This window comes from Sminthopsis crassicaudata, chromosome 2, assembly GCF_048593235.1.
Source record: "Sminthopsis crassicaudata isolate SCR6 chromosome 2, ASM4859323v1, whole genome shotgun sequence".
In the NCBI taxonomy this organism is placed as follows: domain Eukaryota; kingdom Metazoa; phylum Chordata; class Mammalia; order Dasyuromorphia; family Dasyuridae; genus Sminthopsis; species Sminthopsis crassicaudata.
Window position 1 is genome coordinate 408815309 of NC_133618.1, and position 18046 is coordinate 408833354.

Genomic DNA, 18046 nt, shown 5'->3' on the forward strand with positions numbered 1-18046 from the left:
GGAGACAGCAGTCAGCAAAACCAAGGAAAGAGAAGAATATATAGAAGACAGCCTATCAAGTCCACTGCTACAAAGAGACCAAGAATGAGGACTGAAATCATTAGATTTAGCAATTAAGAGAAAGATGGTAAATTTGTAGAAGAGCTTAAATTGAATGATAAATAGAAGCTAGATTGGTACAAACAAAACTAATGCAACTAAGATTAGAAGGGAAGTAACAAATTGGGAAAATATTTTTAAAGTTAAAAGTTCTGATAAAGGTCTCATTTCCAAAATATATAGAGAACTGACTCTATAAGAAATCAAACCATTCTCCAGTTGATAAATGGTCAAAGGATATGAACAGACAATTCTCAGATGATGAAATTGAAATTAGATCCACTCATATGAGTGTTCCAAATCACTACTGATCAGAGAAATGCAAATTAAGACAACTCTGAGATACCACTACACACCTGTCAGATTGGCTAAGATGACAGGAACAAATAGTGATGAATGTTGGAGGGGATGTGGGAAAACTGGGACACTGATACATTGTTGGTGGAGTTGCGAAAGAATCCAGCCACTCTGGAGAGCAATTTGGAACTATGCCCAAAAAGTTATCAAACTGTGCATACCCTTTGATCCAGCATTGCTGCTATTGGGTTTATATCCCAAAGAAATACTGAGGAGGGGAAAGGGACCTATATGTGCCAAAATGTTTGTGGCAGCTCTTTTCGTAGTGGCTAGAAACTGGAAGATGAATAGATGTCCATCAATTGGAGAATGGTTGGGTAAATTATGGTATATGAAGATTATGGAATATTATTGCTCTGTAAGAAATGACCAGCAGGAGGAATATAGAAAGGCTTGGAGAGACTTACATCAACTGATGCTGAGTGAAATGAGCAGAACCAGAAGATCGCTGTACACTCCAATGCTGTATGAAGATGTATTCTGATGGAAGTGGATATCTTCAACATAAAGAAGATCCAACTCACTTCCAGTTGATCAATGATGGACAGAAACAACTATACCCAGAGAAGGAACACTGGGAATTGAATGTAAACTGTTAGCACCACTGTCTATCTACCCAGGTTACTTATACTTTTGGAATCTAATACTTAATGTGCAACAAGAAAATGGTATTTACACACATATATTGTATCTAGGTTATACTGTAACATATGTAAAATGTATGGGATTGCCTGTCATCAAGGGGAGGGATTAGAGGGAGGGAGGGGATAATTTGGAAAAATGAATACAAGGGATAATGTTTAAAAAAATTTACTCATGCACATATGCTGTCAAAAAAAATTATAAATAAATAAAATTAAAAAAAAAAGATAAATGGTCAAAGGATATGAACAAACAATTTTCAGATGATGAAATTGAAACTATTTCCACTCATATAAAAGAGTGTTCCAAATCACTATTGATCAGAGAAATGCAAATTAAGACAACTCTGAGATACCACTACACACCTGTCAGATTGGCTAAGATGACAGGAACAAATAATAATGAATGTTGGAGGGGATGTGGGAAAACTGGGACACTGATGCATTGTTGGTGGAGTTGTGAAAGAATCCAACCATTCTGGAGAGCAATCTGGAATTATGCCCAAAAAGTTATCAAACTGTGCATACCCTTTGATCCAGCAGTGCTACTATTGGGCTTATATCCCAAAGAAATACTAAAGAAGGGAAAGGGACCTGTATATACCAAAATGTTTGTGGCAGCTCTTTTTGTAATGGCTAGAAACTGGAAAATGAACGGATGCCCATCAATTGGAGAATGGTTGGGTAAATTATGGCATATGAATTTTATGGAATATTATTGTTCTGTAAGAAATGACCAACAGGATGAATATAGAAAGGCTTGGAGAGACTTACATCAACTGATGCTGAGTGAAACGAGCAGAACTAGGAGATCATTATACACTTCAACAATGATACTGTATGAGGATGCATTCTGATGGAAGTGGATATCTTCAACATAGAGAAGAACTAATCCAATTCCAATTGATCAATAATGGGCAGAATCGGCTACACCCAGAAAAGGAACACTGGGAAATGAGTGTAAACTGTTAGCATTTTTTATTTTTCTCCCCAGATTATTTTTACCTTCCGAATCCAATTCTTCCTTTGCAACAACAACAATAACAACAAAATTCAGTTCTGCACATATATATTGTACCTAGGATATACTATAATATATTTAATATGTATGGGAATGTCTGCCATCTAAGGGAGGGGGTGGAGGGAAGGAGGGGAAAATTCAGAACAGAAGGGAGTACAAGGGATAATGTTGTAAAAAATTACCTATGCACATGTACTGTCAAAAAAGTGTTATAATTATAAAATTAATTTTTAAAAAAGTGTGAGAAGACTAAATGGGGTCATTGATTACAGAGGGCTTTTTCAAGAAATGTTGAGAAGGGGTTAATATGTTGGATAGCTAATGGGAATAGTACGATCTGGTGTAGTTTTTTAGGTTGGGAGAGATTTGTATAGATTCGTAGCAGGGAACTAGTAAGTAGATAAAGAGAAGAGAGAAAAGATAGTTGGGGCAGGGGGAGAAGAATGATGTGGGCAATTTGTAGAAGACATCATCAATGATATATACAGAGCTGTTGTATCCAACTCAAAAAGAAATAGATCCCTGAAGATTACACAGAATGACTTAGAAAATCTCAAATTGTTGTATTGTATTTTTATTTTGTTAATCATTTTCCAATTGCATTTTAATCTGGTTTCCTGTAGGCAGAAATGTTCACATCAGATGTAATACCTTGTCAGAGACTGAAGTAAAGGAGATTATAGGGGATGGATGACATCAGAGGTAACTGAGACAAAGATGCAAGGAGTAAAAAAGGGAGAAGCTCTCAAATAATGGCCTCAATATTTTCCTTTAAGTATGGAGGAAGTTTGAGGATAGAAAAGGTTTTAATAGCTACTATGTTGAGTGAGATAAGGAGTTAATTAGGGAGTGATTTCTTTACATGATCACAACCATAATGTGAAAAAGCATTCCTTTTGCATACCCATATCGACCCCTCTATAAGCACTCTTGATCCTATCCCCATGTCTTCCAACAAATTACCCAAACCATAATTTTTCTCTTTTATCTCTCTACTTTTTTTCCCTTTTTTGTCCTCTTCCTCCACCTTTTCTCCCCTCTACTTTTGCTTCTTCTCTACTTGCTTCCTGATTGCATCCCTGCAGTGTAAAAACATGAAAAAATTGAGGCCATACTCCAAGATCTCCTTCTCCTCATCTCACAACACTCTAGATGCCTTCTGCTACTCCCTCCTCTTTCACCCCTCGCACATGGACAGGTAACCCTTCTTAGACAACAAACCCTTCTACATGCACATATGATTACAGTCCATCCCATCTTCTCCACCAGACTGCCTCCTCTATCATCTTCAATATTTCCCTGTAGGTTGCTTCTTTACTGCCTACAAACACCCATATGTCCCAAATCTTCACAAAAAAAAACAAAACAAAACAAAACAAACAACAACAAAAAAAAACCTCTTCCTTGAGCCATTGATTTTTGCTAGCTATAGTTGAGATATCATTGAATATCTCTCCTCCCTTTCATGACCAAACTCTTTAAAAATCCTATCTGTAATTAGTACTTTGCTTCCACCTCACTTTCTTAACTCTCTTTGCAGTATGGCTTCCTGCTCCCTCCAAAGTTACCAATGTCAGTTGCCATATCTAAAAACCTTTTCTCAATCCAAATTTTGCTCGACCTTTCTGCTGCCTTTGACACTATCAAATACCCTCTTTGTGATACTTTATTCTTTTTTAGGTTTTTGCAAAAGTTGCTCTCTCCTGGTTCTCCTTCTACTTGTATGAATGTTCCTTCTTAGTTTTTTTTAGCTGGATCTTCATCCAAGTCATGCTCACCAACCATGATTTCCCTTTTCTCCCCTAAAGTTCTGTCCTGGATCTTTTTGCTTAGTGGCCTTATTACTCCTATTAACTCAATTATTTCTATGTTAATGATGCTCAAATCTACTTATCCAGTCTTCATCTCACTTAACTTTAAATTTCTCACTTCCAGCTGCTTATTATATTTCCATAAATGGATGTCATATACACAACTCAAATTCAACATGCCTAAAAATGAATTATCTTTTCCTCAAAATCCTAGCCTCTTCTTCCAAGCTTCCCAATAACTATTGAGGATACCATCATTCTCCCAGTTATCCACACTCACAATGTAGGTATCATTCTCAATTTCTCATACTTTTTCACTTACCTATAATATCCAATCAGTTACCCAGTTGTATCATTTCTACCATTATAAAAGAGATATACAAGCCCTGTTCTCCCTTAACCACCATGCTGCAGACCATCATTATTTTACTCCTGAGCTACTGCAACAGCCCACTGATTGGTCTCTCTATCCCAAGTCTTCCCTCATTCTCATCCAACCTTTGCTAAGCTGCCAAAGCATATCATCTTATATTAAAACAACTCTATTGCCTTTTTATCACCTCCAGAATCAAATATAAAATTGCTGACTTTTAAAGCCTTTTAAAGGCCTTTCTATCTTTGTATGCCTTACTTCTTTGTACTCTGCCACCCACTAACACTTATTTCCCTCTCTCAACTTCATACATTTTCTTTTTTTTTTCCTGAGGCTGGGGTTAAGTGACTTGCCCAGCGTCACCAGCTAGGAAGTTTTGAGTGTCTGAGACCAGATTTGAACTCGGGTCCTTCTAAATTCAAGGCTAGTGCTCTATCCACTGCACCACCTAGCTGCCCCAACTTCATACATTTTCACAAACAGTTCCTTCATAATTGAAATTCTTTTCCTTCTTTTCCTCTTATAGATTCCCTGACTTCTTTCAAATCCCAGCTAAACTCAGACCTTCTGCAAGAAGCATTTCCCAATTCTCTAATACTAATGTGTTTTCCCAGATTATGACAAATTTATCCTATATCTTTTTTGTATGGTTGTTTTTTTTTTTTTACCTTCCTCATGAGACTGTGAATTCCTTGATAGAAGACACTTCTGTTTTTTTGCTTTTCTCTGTATACTCAGAACTTAGTAGAGTGCCTGACATATATCAAATGCTTTATAAACAATTGTTGACTACTGTAGATCCAATTCACATTAACTAGTATAATTTTTAATGGACCAGTAAGCAGAGTTTTGTGATTTCCTCCAGTTCTTTTCAGCAGCAAAAGAATAAGAAGAAAAGCGAGAAATAATGGTAGTAACCTAGGGTTGAAGTTTAGAAAGGTATGAGTGACAGTAAAACAAAGTAAAAATAGATTTAAAAGGAAATAGTACTTAAGGAAAAAGAACTTGTTCTCAAAGGATTCATAACTGGCAAGTCATGAGAAAAAAAGAGAAATGATGGGCTAGGAAAGTACAGAGGGATGGAGGGATTATAGATTTCAATAAGTATAAGAAGTAGGTTTAGGAGGCAGAGGGAAACATAGAAGGATAAAAGATTTTGATCAGATGAAAGAAATCTAGAATTTTGAAAATTGGAAATAGAACATCTGTAAGTGGTAGCAAGATTAAGAAAATGGCCATCTCTGCATGTGGCTGAGATAAAATACAGGAGAAGGTAATGCGAATTGAGCAGAATGAAGAACTCAGTATAATTCTCATTTAGATGTAGAAGCTGAGCCAAGAGATTAAGTGATCTAAGAAAATCAGTAATGGAACTGAGAACAAAAAATCCAAATTAACATTTTCAGGTTTTTATTCCTACTAGTTGATTCAGACCATTAGAAAAGATGAAAATTTCAATATTCTGGCATTATGGATAATAAAGCTTGGAGTTAATGTTAATTTTTGTGCTTTTATGCTACAGCATTCTAACAGATGAACCTCCAAAATGGATACTATTTAACATAAAATAAAACCACTTTTCACCAATCCAGGATGTGTGGGTTTTAGTTCTTTAGTTTTGAAAGAACATTAAAAAAAATCCAAAAAACAAAAAACTTGCTTTGTACTAGAAGAGGGTGGAGGCACAAATTTTTCAGGTTTTCAAAAAACTATTACCATGATTTTATATGTGGGGCTTTAATATTCAAAAGGATTTAGTTTACAAAAAAACCCCATAAAAATCTTACTTCCTTTTAAAAGCAACTTAAAAAATTATGGTGGGCCACAAATCTATCCATTCAACACCAGTAAATTGCTGTTAACTTTAAATTGAATTTCACTTAATACTGTTCAGACTAAAAAAAGAAATATAAAAAGCCTCAGAGTCAGGAAGACTTGAGTTCAATGTCTGCTTGGATAGTACTGTTCTTGTGATTTTGGGCTAGTCACGTAAAATCTCAATGTTCCACTATATGTTGGACTAGAAATTACAAAGCAGATATTTGGCCTTCAATAAGAGTTTCTTCACTGGAATTCCTATATCAATGAAATTATAAATCTAGACCAAAAAACCCAAAAAAACAAAATAAAAAACAATGTTTATAAAGCACTTGCAAAATTTTATTAAGAGGTCACTGCTACAGTTTAAATAGAATTTCTCTTTCTATCTCTTGCTTCTGGGCTTTGTTAGTAGCATACAGAAATGGTAATGATTTATATAGATTTATTTTATATTCTGCAACTTTGCTAAAGCTGTTAATTATTTCAAGTAGATTTTTGATTGACTATCTAGAATTCTCTTAGTATACCATCATATCATCTGCAAAGAGTGATAGTTTCATCTTCTTATTGCCTAGTTTAATTCATTTTTTTCTTTTTTTTTATTGTTAAAGTCAACTAACAGTAAAATATTTAATAATAGTGCTGACAACAGGAATCCTTATCTCACTCTGAACCCCTGATCTTACTGGGAATGTGTCTAGCTTCTCTCCATTACAAACAATGCTTGTTGATAATTTTAGATAGATGTTGCTTATTACTTTAAGGAAACTATTCCTATGCTCTCTAGTATTTTTAAGAGGAATGGGTAATGTACTTTGTCAAAAGCCTTTTCTGCATCTATTATCATATCATATGATTTGTTGGTTTTGTTATTAACAGGGTCAATTATGCCAATAGTTTTCCTTCTATTTAACCAGCCCTGCATTCCTGGTAAATACCACTTGATCACAGTGTATTATGCTGCTGATAAATTGTTATAATCTCTTTGCTAATATTTTATTTAAAACTGTTGCACTAATTAAGACAACTCTGAGATACCACTACACACCTGTCAGATTGGCTAAGATGACAGGAACAAATAATGATGAATGTTGGAGGGGATGTGGGGAAACTGGGACACTAATACATTGCTGGTGGAGTTGCGAAAGAATCCAGCCATTCTGGAGAGCAATCTGGAATTATGCCCAAAAAGTTATCAAACTGTGCATACCCTTTGACCCAGCAGCGCTACTACTGGGTTTATATCCCAAAGAAATACTAAAGAGCAGAAAGAGACATATATGTGCCAAAATGTTTGTGGCAGCTCTTTTTGTAATAGCTAGAAACTGGAAGATGAATGGATGCTGATCAGTTGGAGAATGGTTGGGTAAATTATGGTATATGAAGGTTATGGAATATTATTGCTCTGTAAGAAATGACCAGCAGGAGGAATACAGAGAGGCCTGGAGAGACTTAAATCAATGATGCTGAGTGAAATGAGCAGAACCAGAAGATCACTGTACACTTCAACAACAATACTGTATGAGGATGTATTCTGATGGAAGTGGAAATCTTCAACATAAAGAAAAACCAACTCACTTCCAGTTGATCAATGATGGACAGAGGTAGCTACACCCAGAGAAGAAACACTGGGAAGTGAATGTAAATTGTTAGCATTAATATCTGTCTGCCCAGGTTACATGTACCTTCGGAATCTAAAGTTTATTGTGCAACAAGAAAATGATATTCACACACATGTATTGTATCTAGACTATATTGTAACACATGTAAAATGTATGGGATTGCCTGTCATCGGGGGGAGGGAATAGAGGGAGGGAGGGATAATTTGGAAAAATGAATACAAGGGATAATATTATAAAATATATATATATATATATATATATATATATATATATATATATTTTGTTTCTCAACAAAAAAAAAACAAAAACAAAAACAAAAAAACTGTTGCACTAATGTTCATTAGTGAGATCGGTCTGTAATTTTCTTTCTCTGTTTTGGCTCTTCCTGTTTTAGCTAGCAGTATCATATCTGTGTCATAGAAGGAATGTGACAGACTCCTTCTTTGTCTATTTTCCAAAATAGTTTATATAGTGTTGGAATTAATTATTCTTTAAATGTTTGATAGAACTCACTTGTAACTCCATTTGGCCCAGGAGATCTTTACTTAGGGAGTTCACTAATAGCTTGTTCAATTTCTTTTCCTAAAATAGGGTTATTTAAACATATATCTTATCTCCTGTTAATCTGAACAATTTATTTTTCGGTAATTATTCACCTATTTCAATTAGATTGTGGAATTTGCTGACATATATATGGGCAAAATAGCTCCTAATTATTGCTTTAATTTCTTCTTCATCTTTGGTAAGTTATGGCCAATGAATTAGAGAATACTATGAAATGCAAAATGTATAACTTTGATAATATTACAAAAAAACAAAATCAATGCAGCCAAGAAAGGAAGCAGAAAGCTCTGATGGGTGGGTGAAATTTTACAGCCAATGTTTGTGATAAAGGCTTAATTTCTAAAATATAGAAAGAACTGAGTCAAATGTATAAGAATACAAGTCATTCCTCAATTGATAAATAGTCAAAGGATATAGACAGACAATTTTCAGATGAAGAAATTAAAGCCATCTATAGTCAATATGAAAAAATGCTCTAAATCAATATTGATTAGAAAAATGCACATTAAAACATTTCTGAGGTACCACTACTTCATACCTATAAGATAAGTTAAAATGACAGGAAAAGATAATGATAAATGTTGGAGGAAAAGTGGAAAAACTAAGGCACTCATGCATTGTTGGTGAAGTTATGAAATGACCCAACCATTGTGAACAAACTGAACTGATGCTGAGTGAAATAAGCAGAACCAGGAAAATACTGTATATAGAAACAACAAGATTATACAATGATCCATTATGATAGAGTTGGTTCTTCTCAGCAGTTCAGTGATCCAAGACAATCCCAATAAGATTTGGATGGAAAACACCATTTACGTTCAGAGAGAAAAGTGTGGAGACTGAATATAAAACAAGCTATGTTCATTTTTCCCCCCTCATAGTTTTTCCTTTTTGTTCTGATTTTTCTCTTCCAATGCAATTCATATGGAAATATTAAAAAAAAAAAAAAAAAAACAATGTACATGTATAACCAAAGGAAAAAAGTTCTATATGTAACTGAGAAAAATTAAAATTAATGGGAAAAAAAAGTTATTTTTACCTTCTGAATCCAATTCTTCCTGTGCAACAAGAAATTTGGTTCTGCACATATATATTGTATCTAGGATATACTATAACATATCTAACATTTATAAGACTACCTGCCATTTAGGGGAAAGAATGGAGGGAAGAAAGGGAAAAATCAGAACAGAAGTGAGTACAAGGGATAATGTTGTAAAAAATTACCCATGCATATGTATTGTCAAAAAAAAAAAGTTATAATTATAAAATAAAAACAATTTTAAAAATTAAAATAAATTTTTTTTAAAAAAGAATTAAAATATAACAAAAAAAAATTAATGGGAAAAAAGGTTGCTGCTGCAATAAGAACCTAAGTTAATCTCAGATTCCTTATCAAATAGCAAATAATTTATATGTATGACCAGGGCAATATTAAATCCTACAGGAAATACTAGAAAACTAATTTCAAAGTAGTCATACAGAAAAATAACAACAAAAATTTTACCTAGTTGAAATAAAGCTAAGGAATATGGAACAATTAAACTAGAGGATCTGATAACTACAATGAGGAAAGATTAGATAAAGCTAGGTATTTTGTTAATTGTTTACTTTTCTTTCACATTTGCTTTCTTCTAACTTCAGAAGATATAAAACAACTATTAAAACTGAAGCTCTGTTACAAGATGCAAATATAGTCAAATGATTTTTTTTAAATAGGAATTTAAATTACTATGATCAGTATTTATTTCCTTTGACCTTATCTTTAAAGTTGAAGACTTAAAAAAAATGGAAAGTCAATTTTTTTCCTTGTTCCAAATCTAATACATATGTATTATACAAACTTGTAACAAATTGAAGATGTGAACTATAGATCTATAAAAAAGTTTTTATCAACTGTTAAGAGAATTTACATACTTAAGTGGAAATTCTCACCAAGATTATATTATACTGACAATAAAGCAGCTTCAGGATTCTCTTTTAAGATAAATATGTTTTAAAATCAGTTATATTCTAAAAATGTATGATTTAAACATTTCTTGGTAATTTTATGCAAAGAGGAAAGAGTAACTTTCCTAATTTTGGTTATAATTATACAAAAAACTGCCATATCTACCAAGTGTCTATTTTTCTTTGCATTTTACCTCTAAATCATTAGTCCTCAAAATCAAAACTCTATGAATTTTCTAATCAAAAGATCTGAAATTGACTTGAAATTGAGTGTATTATGAAGCAATTATTTTTTTTAAATTGTCAGTTCCATTTCTTTATATAATAGATTCCTATAATTCTATAATCAATGACTAGATAACCTTCTGCAAAAATACATAAGATGTGTGTGTGTGTGTGTGTGTGTGTGTGTGTGTGTGTGTGTGTGTGTGTGTAAAGAATATATGAAGGTTGCATAAAGGCTACATGAAGGTTATATAAACATTATATGAAAATTTCATTTTAAGTTATCCTTCCCTGAACTGCTCTGCAGTAATCTTATTTTACTATTTTCTTTTTGAATTAAATAATAACTTAGTAAAGCTTTTTTTTTTTTTGCCCTTTCTGTTTTTGCACTGAAAAACCTCTATGACAAAGGCAGACAGGTAAAGGGCCTATCTTTTCATTTAATTTCATCTGGTCTTCCATGGAAGTGCTGAGTACCTAAGATTATAAGCAAAACCCAGCTTAAATAATCTTTAACCCACAGCTACTTAAATAGCCAAAAAAATTTGTTATCTCCAACCTATCTTTTCTAGTTTTTGTGTCTTTCTGTCTGTTTCCTCTCTTATTTCATTAGTTCTCATCCCCTCTTCTACTCTTATTTCTCTCCTGGTAAAGAACTTTTTTATTTGTATTTATTTGCTGAACTGCTTTATTTCCTGTTCTTCATTTTAATGGATAAACACAGTGTCTTATATTTTTCATATTTTTTTTTAATTTATGTGACTTGATAATTATTATTTCTTTTGGGTAGATCAGTGATCCTAAGCTTTAATAAGACTTTTTTTTTTTTTTTTAAACATGGGGGAGGAAGGGGCATCAGCAACACAAGAAAAAGAGAAAGAGAAATATAAAATATGTCTTTTTACACCTTTTGATTATCCACTTTAAAAAAATCAATCTTTACCTCTGGTTGTCCCCTAAATTTGCTTTAAAAAAAATTTTTTTAAACAAAACATTTTCAAAGTTATTTCTTACTTGTCTCTTGATGCTCCCAGTGCCAAAACAATGGGGTCTGCAATTTCTAGCATAGACTGAAGGATAGAAGCTACCACAATGAAAAGGATAATACTAAGCAGGAATGCCCGATGAACAACTTGCAGTTCTATCAGACCGGTCTGCACTGCCAGAATTAAGAGTGTAACTCCTTCTGTCATCCCCCTATATTGTTTTTTTGGGAGAGAATAAAAATAAGAAAAAACAGAATTTTAGTTTATTTCATTAAGTGGAAAAATACTAAATAGATGTTTAGACAACAGATGTTAGTGAATACTCATATTGGCCAGAGTTAAAATTAACTACAAATTAACTACAAATAGGATATTTGTTACTACTTTTCTCAAAAAGGACAAAAACACTATGCTGGTTTGTGCCCCAGTTTTACTTCACATATAAAATTAATTTAATTACTTTTAAAATCAGTTCAGTACTCTGATTTTCTTTAGATTATATTTCTTACATGCTTGTATTCTGCACATTCTAATTATCTCAAACACACACGTCAAGTGAGAAAACCTGCTATATGGCTTATGAAAATGGAGAGATATAAGATCCTCTATGCAGACATATATAAATATAGATTTTTCTATCCTCCCAAGCAACATAGGAGATTTTCTCACCTAGCATCATCAATGTTAAGCAATAATATCAAAGCAATTTGTTAAGATTTAAGGCATTTAGATTTTAGTGGTCCATGGTAACATTTTTATTTCTGGAAAATTTTGTGATTTCTTTCTACTTTTTGCTAAACATAAATACATTTTAAAAAGTCAATCTTTTTTCCTTCTAAATTCCATTAAAAACTAAACTAAATAAAACCATAATTTCTAAATTTAATAATCATTTCTAGAAGCTTAAATGTTTAAGCTATAAGATATTTGCTTCTAAATACATGCTTCAATTTTCTCTAAGAGTACAAAACTCACCGATTCATAGCAGGATCATTCATGAAGGCTCTATAGCCCTGCAAGTAAAACTTGCAGAGTGTCAAAACACCCAATGCAACAAAAGAGACTGTGAATACCAAACCCAAAAGTGAGTATGGAGTGCTACAGCATTCAGCAATACTAGAAGGAAGAAGAAAATAAAAAGTTTTAAGAAATATAAATGCTTAAGTCATAATGAAAGTACTGAATTTGAAACAATCCCCTAAACATGCTACTCAATATCCTTTGTGTTAAAACTTTCCAAACCAAAACACTGTGAAAAAAACTTGTCACTTTGCTATTTAATTCCCTCTCCAATTATCCAACTTTTAATCTATCCAAGATATTGGCATATGTTCAGTATACGTGTGAGCATCTGTATAAGGATGATAAATTTTAACATAAAGAATGATTTAACTTAATTTTGGACAGATGATATACTTGGTTGAAAATTTCTTTACATGGACTAATATGGATTACATTAGAAAATTCCTAGAGGAAATGTGGGTCGGACAGGCGGTAGAGAGTAAGGGAGCAAGTATATGACATTGTGAATTGAGCCGATTTCTCTATGGTGGATGTGGAGAAGGATAAGATCTTTGTGCAGAAGTGTGTTCCAGTACCACATGGTAAAGGAAGGCAAGCACAAGACCAGCCCCAACTTGTACAGGCTCTTCTGCCACAAGACTAGTCAGCCTCCAGGCTTCTCCTACACAAATGCTGACAAGAACAAAGGTATCACCTGGGGAGAGGAGTCCTTGATAGAGTATCTGAAAAACCTTGAGAAGTACATCCGAGGCACAAAGATGATCTTCGCGGGTATTAAGAACAAAGGAAAAAGGGCAGACTTCATAGCCTACTTCAAGAAGGCCACCAATGAGTAATAAGTTGTCTGCTGCCTTATTTATTACCAGAAGGAGATGTCGCCCCTGATATTTCTTTTTTTTTTTTTTTACATGTACCATAACAATTCTATTTAAATTGGTTTTATCTACTAGAGAATTTTGATCATGAATGGCTGTTTTAAAATTTTGTTCAGTCCTAATAGAGGAATGGTCGCAATTACAGCCACAACCAACCTATCACACTTCTGTTCTTTTAAAAGATTTGATTGAGCAACTTTATCCAGGCCAATGTGCTTCACCTCTATCTTTCAAAGTTTTGAGAAATCTGGCTTCTAAACAACAGGGAAAGCTATTCAATAGCTTCATATGGCTTTGATTTGTAGTGTACCTGGGGTGGGGACCCTGGCTTTATCCTTTAGAAAAAGTGTTCCCCAACCCATCCAAAGGCATTTTCAACTTAAATTGCTTTATTTTCTATGTAAAAACAGCCTAATTACAATTATTTGATTAAGTACTACCTTTAAATTATTGAAAAGCATTTTGGTGTTTTCTTTTTCTTTTTTTTACCCGAATAAAGAACATCTCAGTGTGAGCCATTTTGGGGACTGAGGAAGCACAGACAGGTTCAGTCAGAGATGAGACCTTCTTTTAAGCCCACTTGTCCCTTAGGATTCACTTTTAAGACCCATTGAACTTAAAATGTGTCAACGAGTGTTCAGCTATAAATAAAGGTGTACCACTAGTAGTAGATCAGCTAAATTATGTGATCATAAGACAATTCAACAATTAAAAAATTGTGAATATACTTTAAAAAAAAAAAAAAAGGGAAAAAAATCCAGTTTCCTGTTGGAGATTCAAAATCTCTCTGTGTCTCTATCTTTCTTATACTGGATTATAACTTATATTTAAAAATATCTTATTTAATACATCTTATTCTGTTGGTCCTTGATTAGAAACACTCTCTTGGAGGGAGGTTCATCTATTACTTTAGATAGGAGTTCAAACTTATAATTTGGAGTTTTATCAAAATTTTTACTAAAATATTAAAAAGTTAAACATTGTCTATTAAGATATTTTTTGAATTAGACTAAAATTTGAATCAGCAATGCAAATATACGCATCTCTTTTTCAAATGAAAAGTCTTTTAAAACTTTCAAAAGATCAACACTATTTGATTTTCTGTTTATGAATGCTGAATGTTGCTAAGTGTGCTCTAATTATTTCTGGGTAAATTAATGATTGGAATGTTTTAAGGGAAAACCACAATTAGTCTATAAAATTTCTCATAGAATTGGGATGAAATATATTGAAATTCTTGCAAGATATAAACAAAAAAATATGCATTGTACTTTTAAGGAAGCAAAAAAGGAAGTGGAGCAATTACGAAAATTTCTGTTTCCTCCCTTTAACCAGAAACCTTTTGCCCTTTATGCAGTCACTTCTTTCTGATTATAGAAAACATACTTTTTAAAAATCATAGAACACTATTAAAATTTTTAACTTTACATTTCTGTATATAAAAAAACTTAGATATTAACAGAATATATGATTTTTTGTGTGTGAGATGGGAAATACTGATTTAATGAACATGGAAACTTCTCTGGGAGAGATGGACTTTATGTCAGGAAATTTGAATTTCAGCTTTCAGGTTTACCAAATCTGGAATAGATTTACTTACCAATCTGGGCCTTCATTTTCTTATCTGTAAAATGGGATTAATATTCCTACCTAATCTATATAGCTAAAAAAAAAAAAAAAACTTTATAAAAGTAAGCTATTATTATTATTTTAAAAAGTTATCTTTAAAAACTTTCTAGTTGATAAAAGCAATTTTTGAGGGTTTTTAGAGGGGCTATTGATTATTTTCATATCCCCAGGCCCTATCACAGTACTCAGCATAGAATAGGAATTTAATAAGGAATATATTAATGAAGAGAGCTCTGGTCTTGGCATAAATAAGGCCTAAGAATCCTGTCTACAGCCACTTTCTGGCTATGTGACCCTCAGCAAGCAAATTAACATCTCTATGCTTTACATTTCTCTATGATTAAAAACTGGGACAACAACCACATCTACTTTTTGTCAGTACCAAATGAGTACAATATACATAAAGTGCTTGGCAGCCCTTAAAAGCCATATAAATATCAGCTCAACTAAGTTCTAATACCAAGTTCTCCAAATGGCTGTCCAGTTCAGTGGAAAAATATGACTGTCCCTCAAATACCCTAACCAGTTAGTTCCTCAACCTACTCTCCTCCCATGAGCAGTTACTCTTTTTACCTCTCTTCAGCCATACACAGAACATGATCATATATCCTCAATCCCAAATATACCACCTCCATATTCAAGAATTCTAAAATTCCCTTATCTAACTATAAACTAGTGGCCTTTTTTCATTTCTTTCTGCCTTTCCTTACATATTCACCTTCTTTACCCTCACCATGACTTCCAACCATTTGACCCCTCAATTCTCTGCCAGCCACTAGCCACTCTCTCCTCTTCTCCTTATCTTAACTACATTATTGTCACTCTAGGGCAAGCCCTCCTCAATTCATGCTTAGATTATTACAATACCTTGCTAATAGAAGTGCCTGCCTCAAGTCTTTCCTCACTCCATTCTGTCTTCATTCAGCTACTAAAGTAATTTTTCCTATAAAACAAGTCCAATCATGTCAATATTCAATAAACTCCAGTGGCTTCATATTGCCTCCAGAGGTAAATACAAAATGCTGTTTGGCCTAACTCTTCTTATACCTTATCCCCCAACATGTACTTTGATATACTGTCACTAAACTCTTTTCTTCCAAATCTCTAGGAATTTTTTCTGGATATCTCCCATGCCTGGAATACTCTCCTTCCTTTAGTCCAACTAACAACTTAGCTGGTTTTCTTTAAATTCCAACTAAAATCCCACCTTCTACAGGAAGCCTTATTTAACTATTCTTTTTTTCCCCTACTCTTCAATTTTTATTTTTTAATTTTTATTTTGGGTTAGATTTTAAGTTCTGAACTGAATCCATCCCTTCCTTTTACCCCACATTAGAGAAGGCCAGCATTGGATACAGATTTATAAATATATGAAAAACCATACTATGCATACTTTTATTCATTAGTTCTTTCTCTAGAGGTGTATATAGAGCATTTATTTTCCTTCAAGCCCTTTAGAGTTGATTTGAGTATTTACTGTTCACAATTATTCTTTAAATAATATTGCTGTTATAGTATACAATAGTATACTGTATACAGTATACAGCATTCTTAGAATTGCTCATTTCACTTTTTATTATTTCATCCAAGTTTTCCCATGTTTTTCTAAAATCAACCAGTTCATCACTTCTTACAATACAGTAATATTCCACCTAATAACTTTTAATTTCAGAGCTTTCCCTCTTTTAATTATTTCCTATTTGTCCTGAATATAGTTGGTTTTGTATATATTTAGTTTGCATGTCTCTTCCATTAGGTGGTAAACATCTGGAGAGCAGAGACTGGTTTTTCCTTTTTTGTGTGTGTCCCTAAGGACTTAGCACAATGCCTGGCACATACATTTAATGTATTGAATTAAACATAATCTGCAGTTCTTTATTGTTAAATAACAATGATTTTGGTAGGAGACAGTGCACATACCAACACCAAAATTATATGAGGAAAAAATGAAAGTGGCTGCCTTAGAAAGGAAATGACTCATTACCAAATTAGCTATGTAATCTCATATTAGATCAATGATCAAAATGGGAAATTTGAAGAAAAAATGGAAAGATATACATTTAAAAGAACTCCAACCTAATCTATTATACAAGCTACTGAAAACAAAAATGTGAAAAGATGAAATAATAGATAATAATGTGGACTGTTCTATTTCTTAAATAAGTTAAGGCAAATACCATAATGAAATGTCCAAATGAGACTAGGAATACTCTCAAAGAGAAAACACTTGATATGCTTGCCAAGTAGAGACATATTAATAGCCAACAATAATTGGGAATATAAGCTCAGCTCCAAAGCATTACAGAAGAGAGTGAAAGAGTATCGTGTACACCAAAATATAACACTTTTTAGTGGAAAAGAACTAAAAATAAATATCCCTAGTTTATAGAATGGTTAAACACATTTTAGTACATTAATGTAATTGCATGTTATAACTGCCACCTCTATAAAATCTTTATATGATTAATCTACAAACATATTGAGGACATTTCTGATAGAAATATGAGAAGGAGAATGACATCCTCACAAATGATATTCTAATGCAAATCACAACTTAGGATAACACAAACGACTGGAAGGTGAAGAGAATAAAATATTATTTTATATTTTCTATTATTATTTATATTGTGCTCATTTGTTCACTAAAAAGTATTTCATTAAGGACAAAATATAAAGCACTATTCCAATAGGACATCTCTTGTTCACATGCAGAACTGCTGGAATTTTGATTAATGTACTCTAAGCATATAAAGGGAGATGTACCTAGACAAAAGTATTTGCAATTGAAAGGAAAAAGGTCAAGCACAGTCCAAATGGAAGAGGGATTTCCTATAAATAGTAATTTTACACACACTCCTTTAAGTATAACACTGTGATTTCAAGTGCTGAGTAATAGTTTCCTATTTCACAATTATTCAAGAATTACACAATTAACAACACTAACAACAAAAGTAGATCATAGATTTAGAACTGGAAGAAATCTTGGAAGTCAAGTAGCCCACTCCTTCTGTTTCGCACATAATAGAAGCTAAGGCACAAAGACTTTAAGCAC

At 33.0% G+C, this 18046-nt stretch overlaps 1 protein-coding gene and 1 pseudogene across 2 annotated transcripts in view; one reads left to right on the forward strand and one right to left on the reverse strand.

Annotated features, from left to right (window-relative positions):
* The window catches only part of RNF145 (ring finger protein 145), a 94025-nt gene that overhangs the window by 17767 nt on the left and 58212 nt on the right, over positions 1-18046 (reverse strand). For both annotated transcript variants that reach the window (XM_074291948.1, XM_074291947.1), the window contains exons 7-8: positions 12443-12583; positions 11496-11678 (exon numbers count right to left, since the gene is read on the reverse strand). In XM_074291948.1, coding sequence (XP_074148049.1) covers positions 11496-11678; positions 12443-12583 — 324 coding nt within the window. The remainder of the gene's footprint in view (positions 1-11495; positions 11679-12442; positions 12584-18046) is intronic.
* On the forward strand, positions 13014-13326 carry LOC141556951 (cytochrome c-like; annotated as a pseudogene).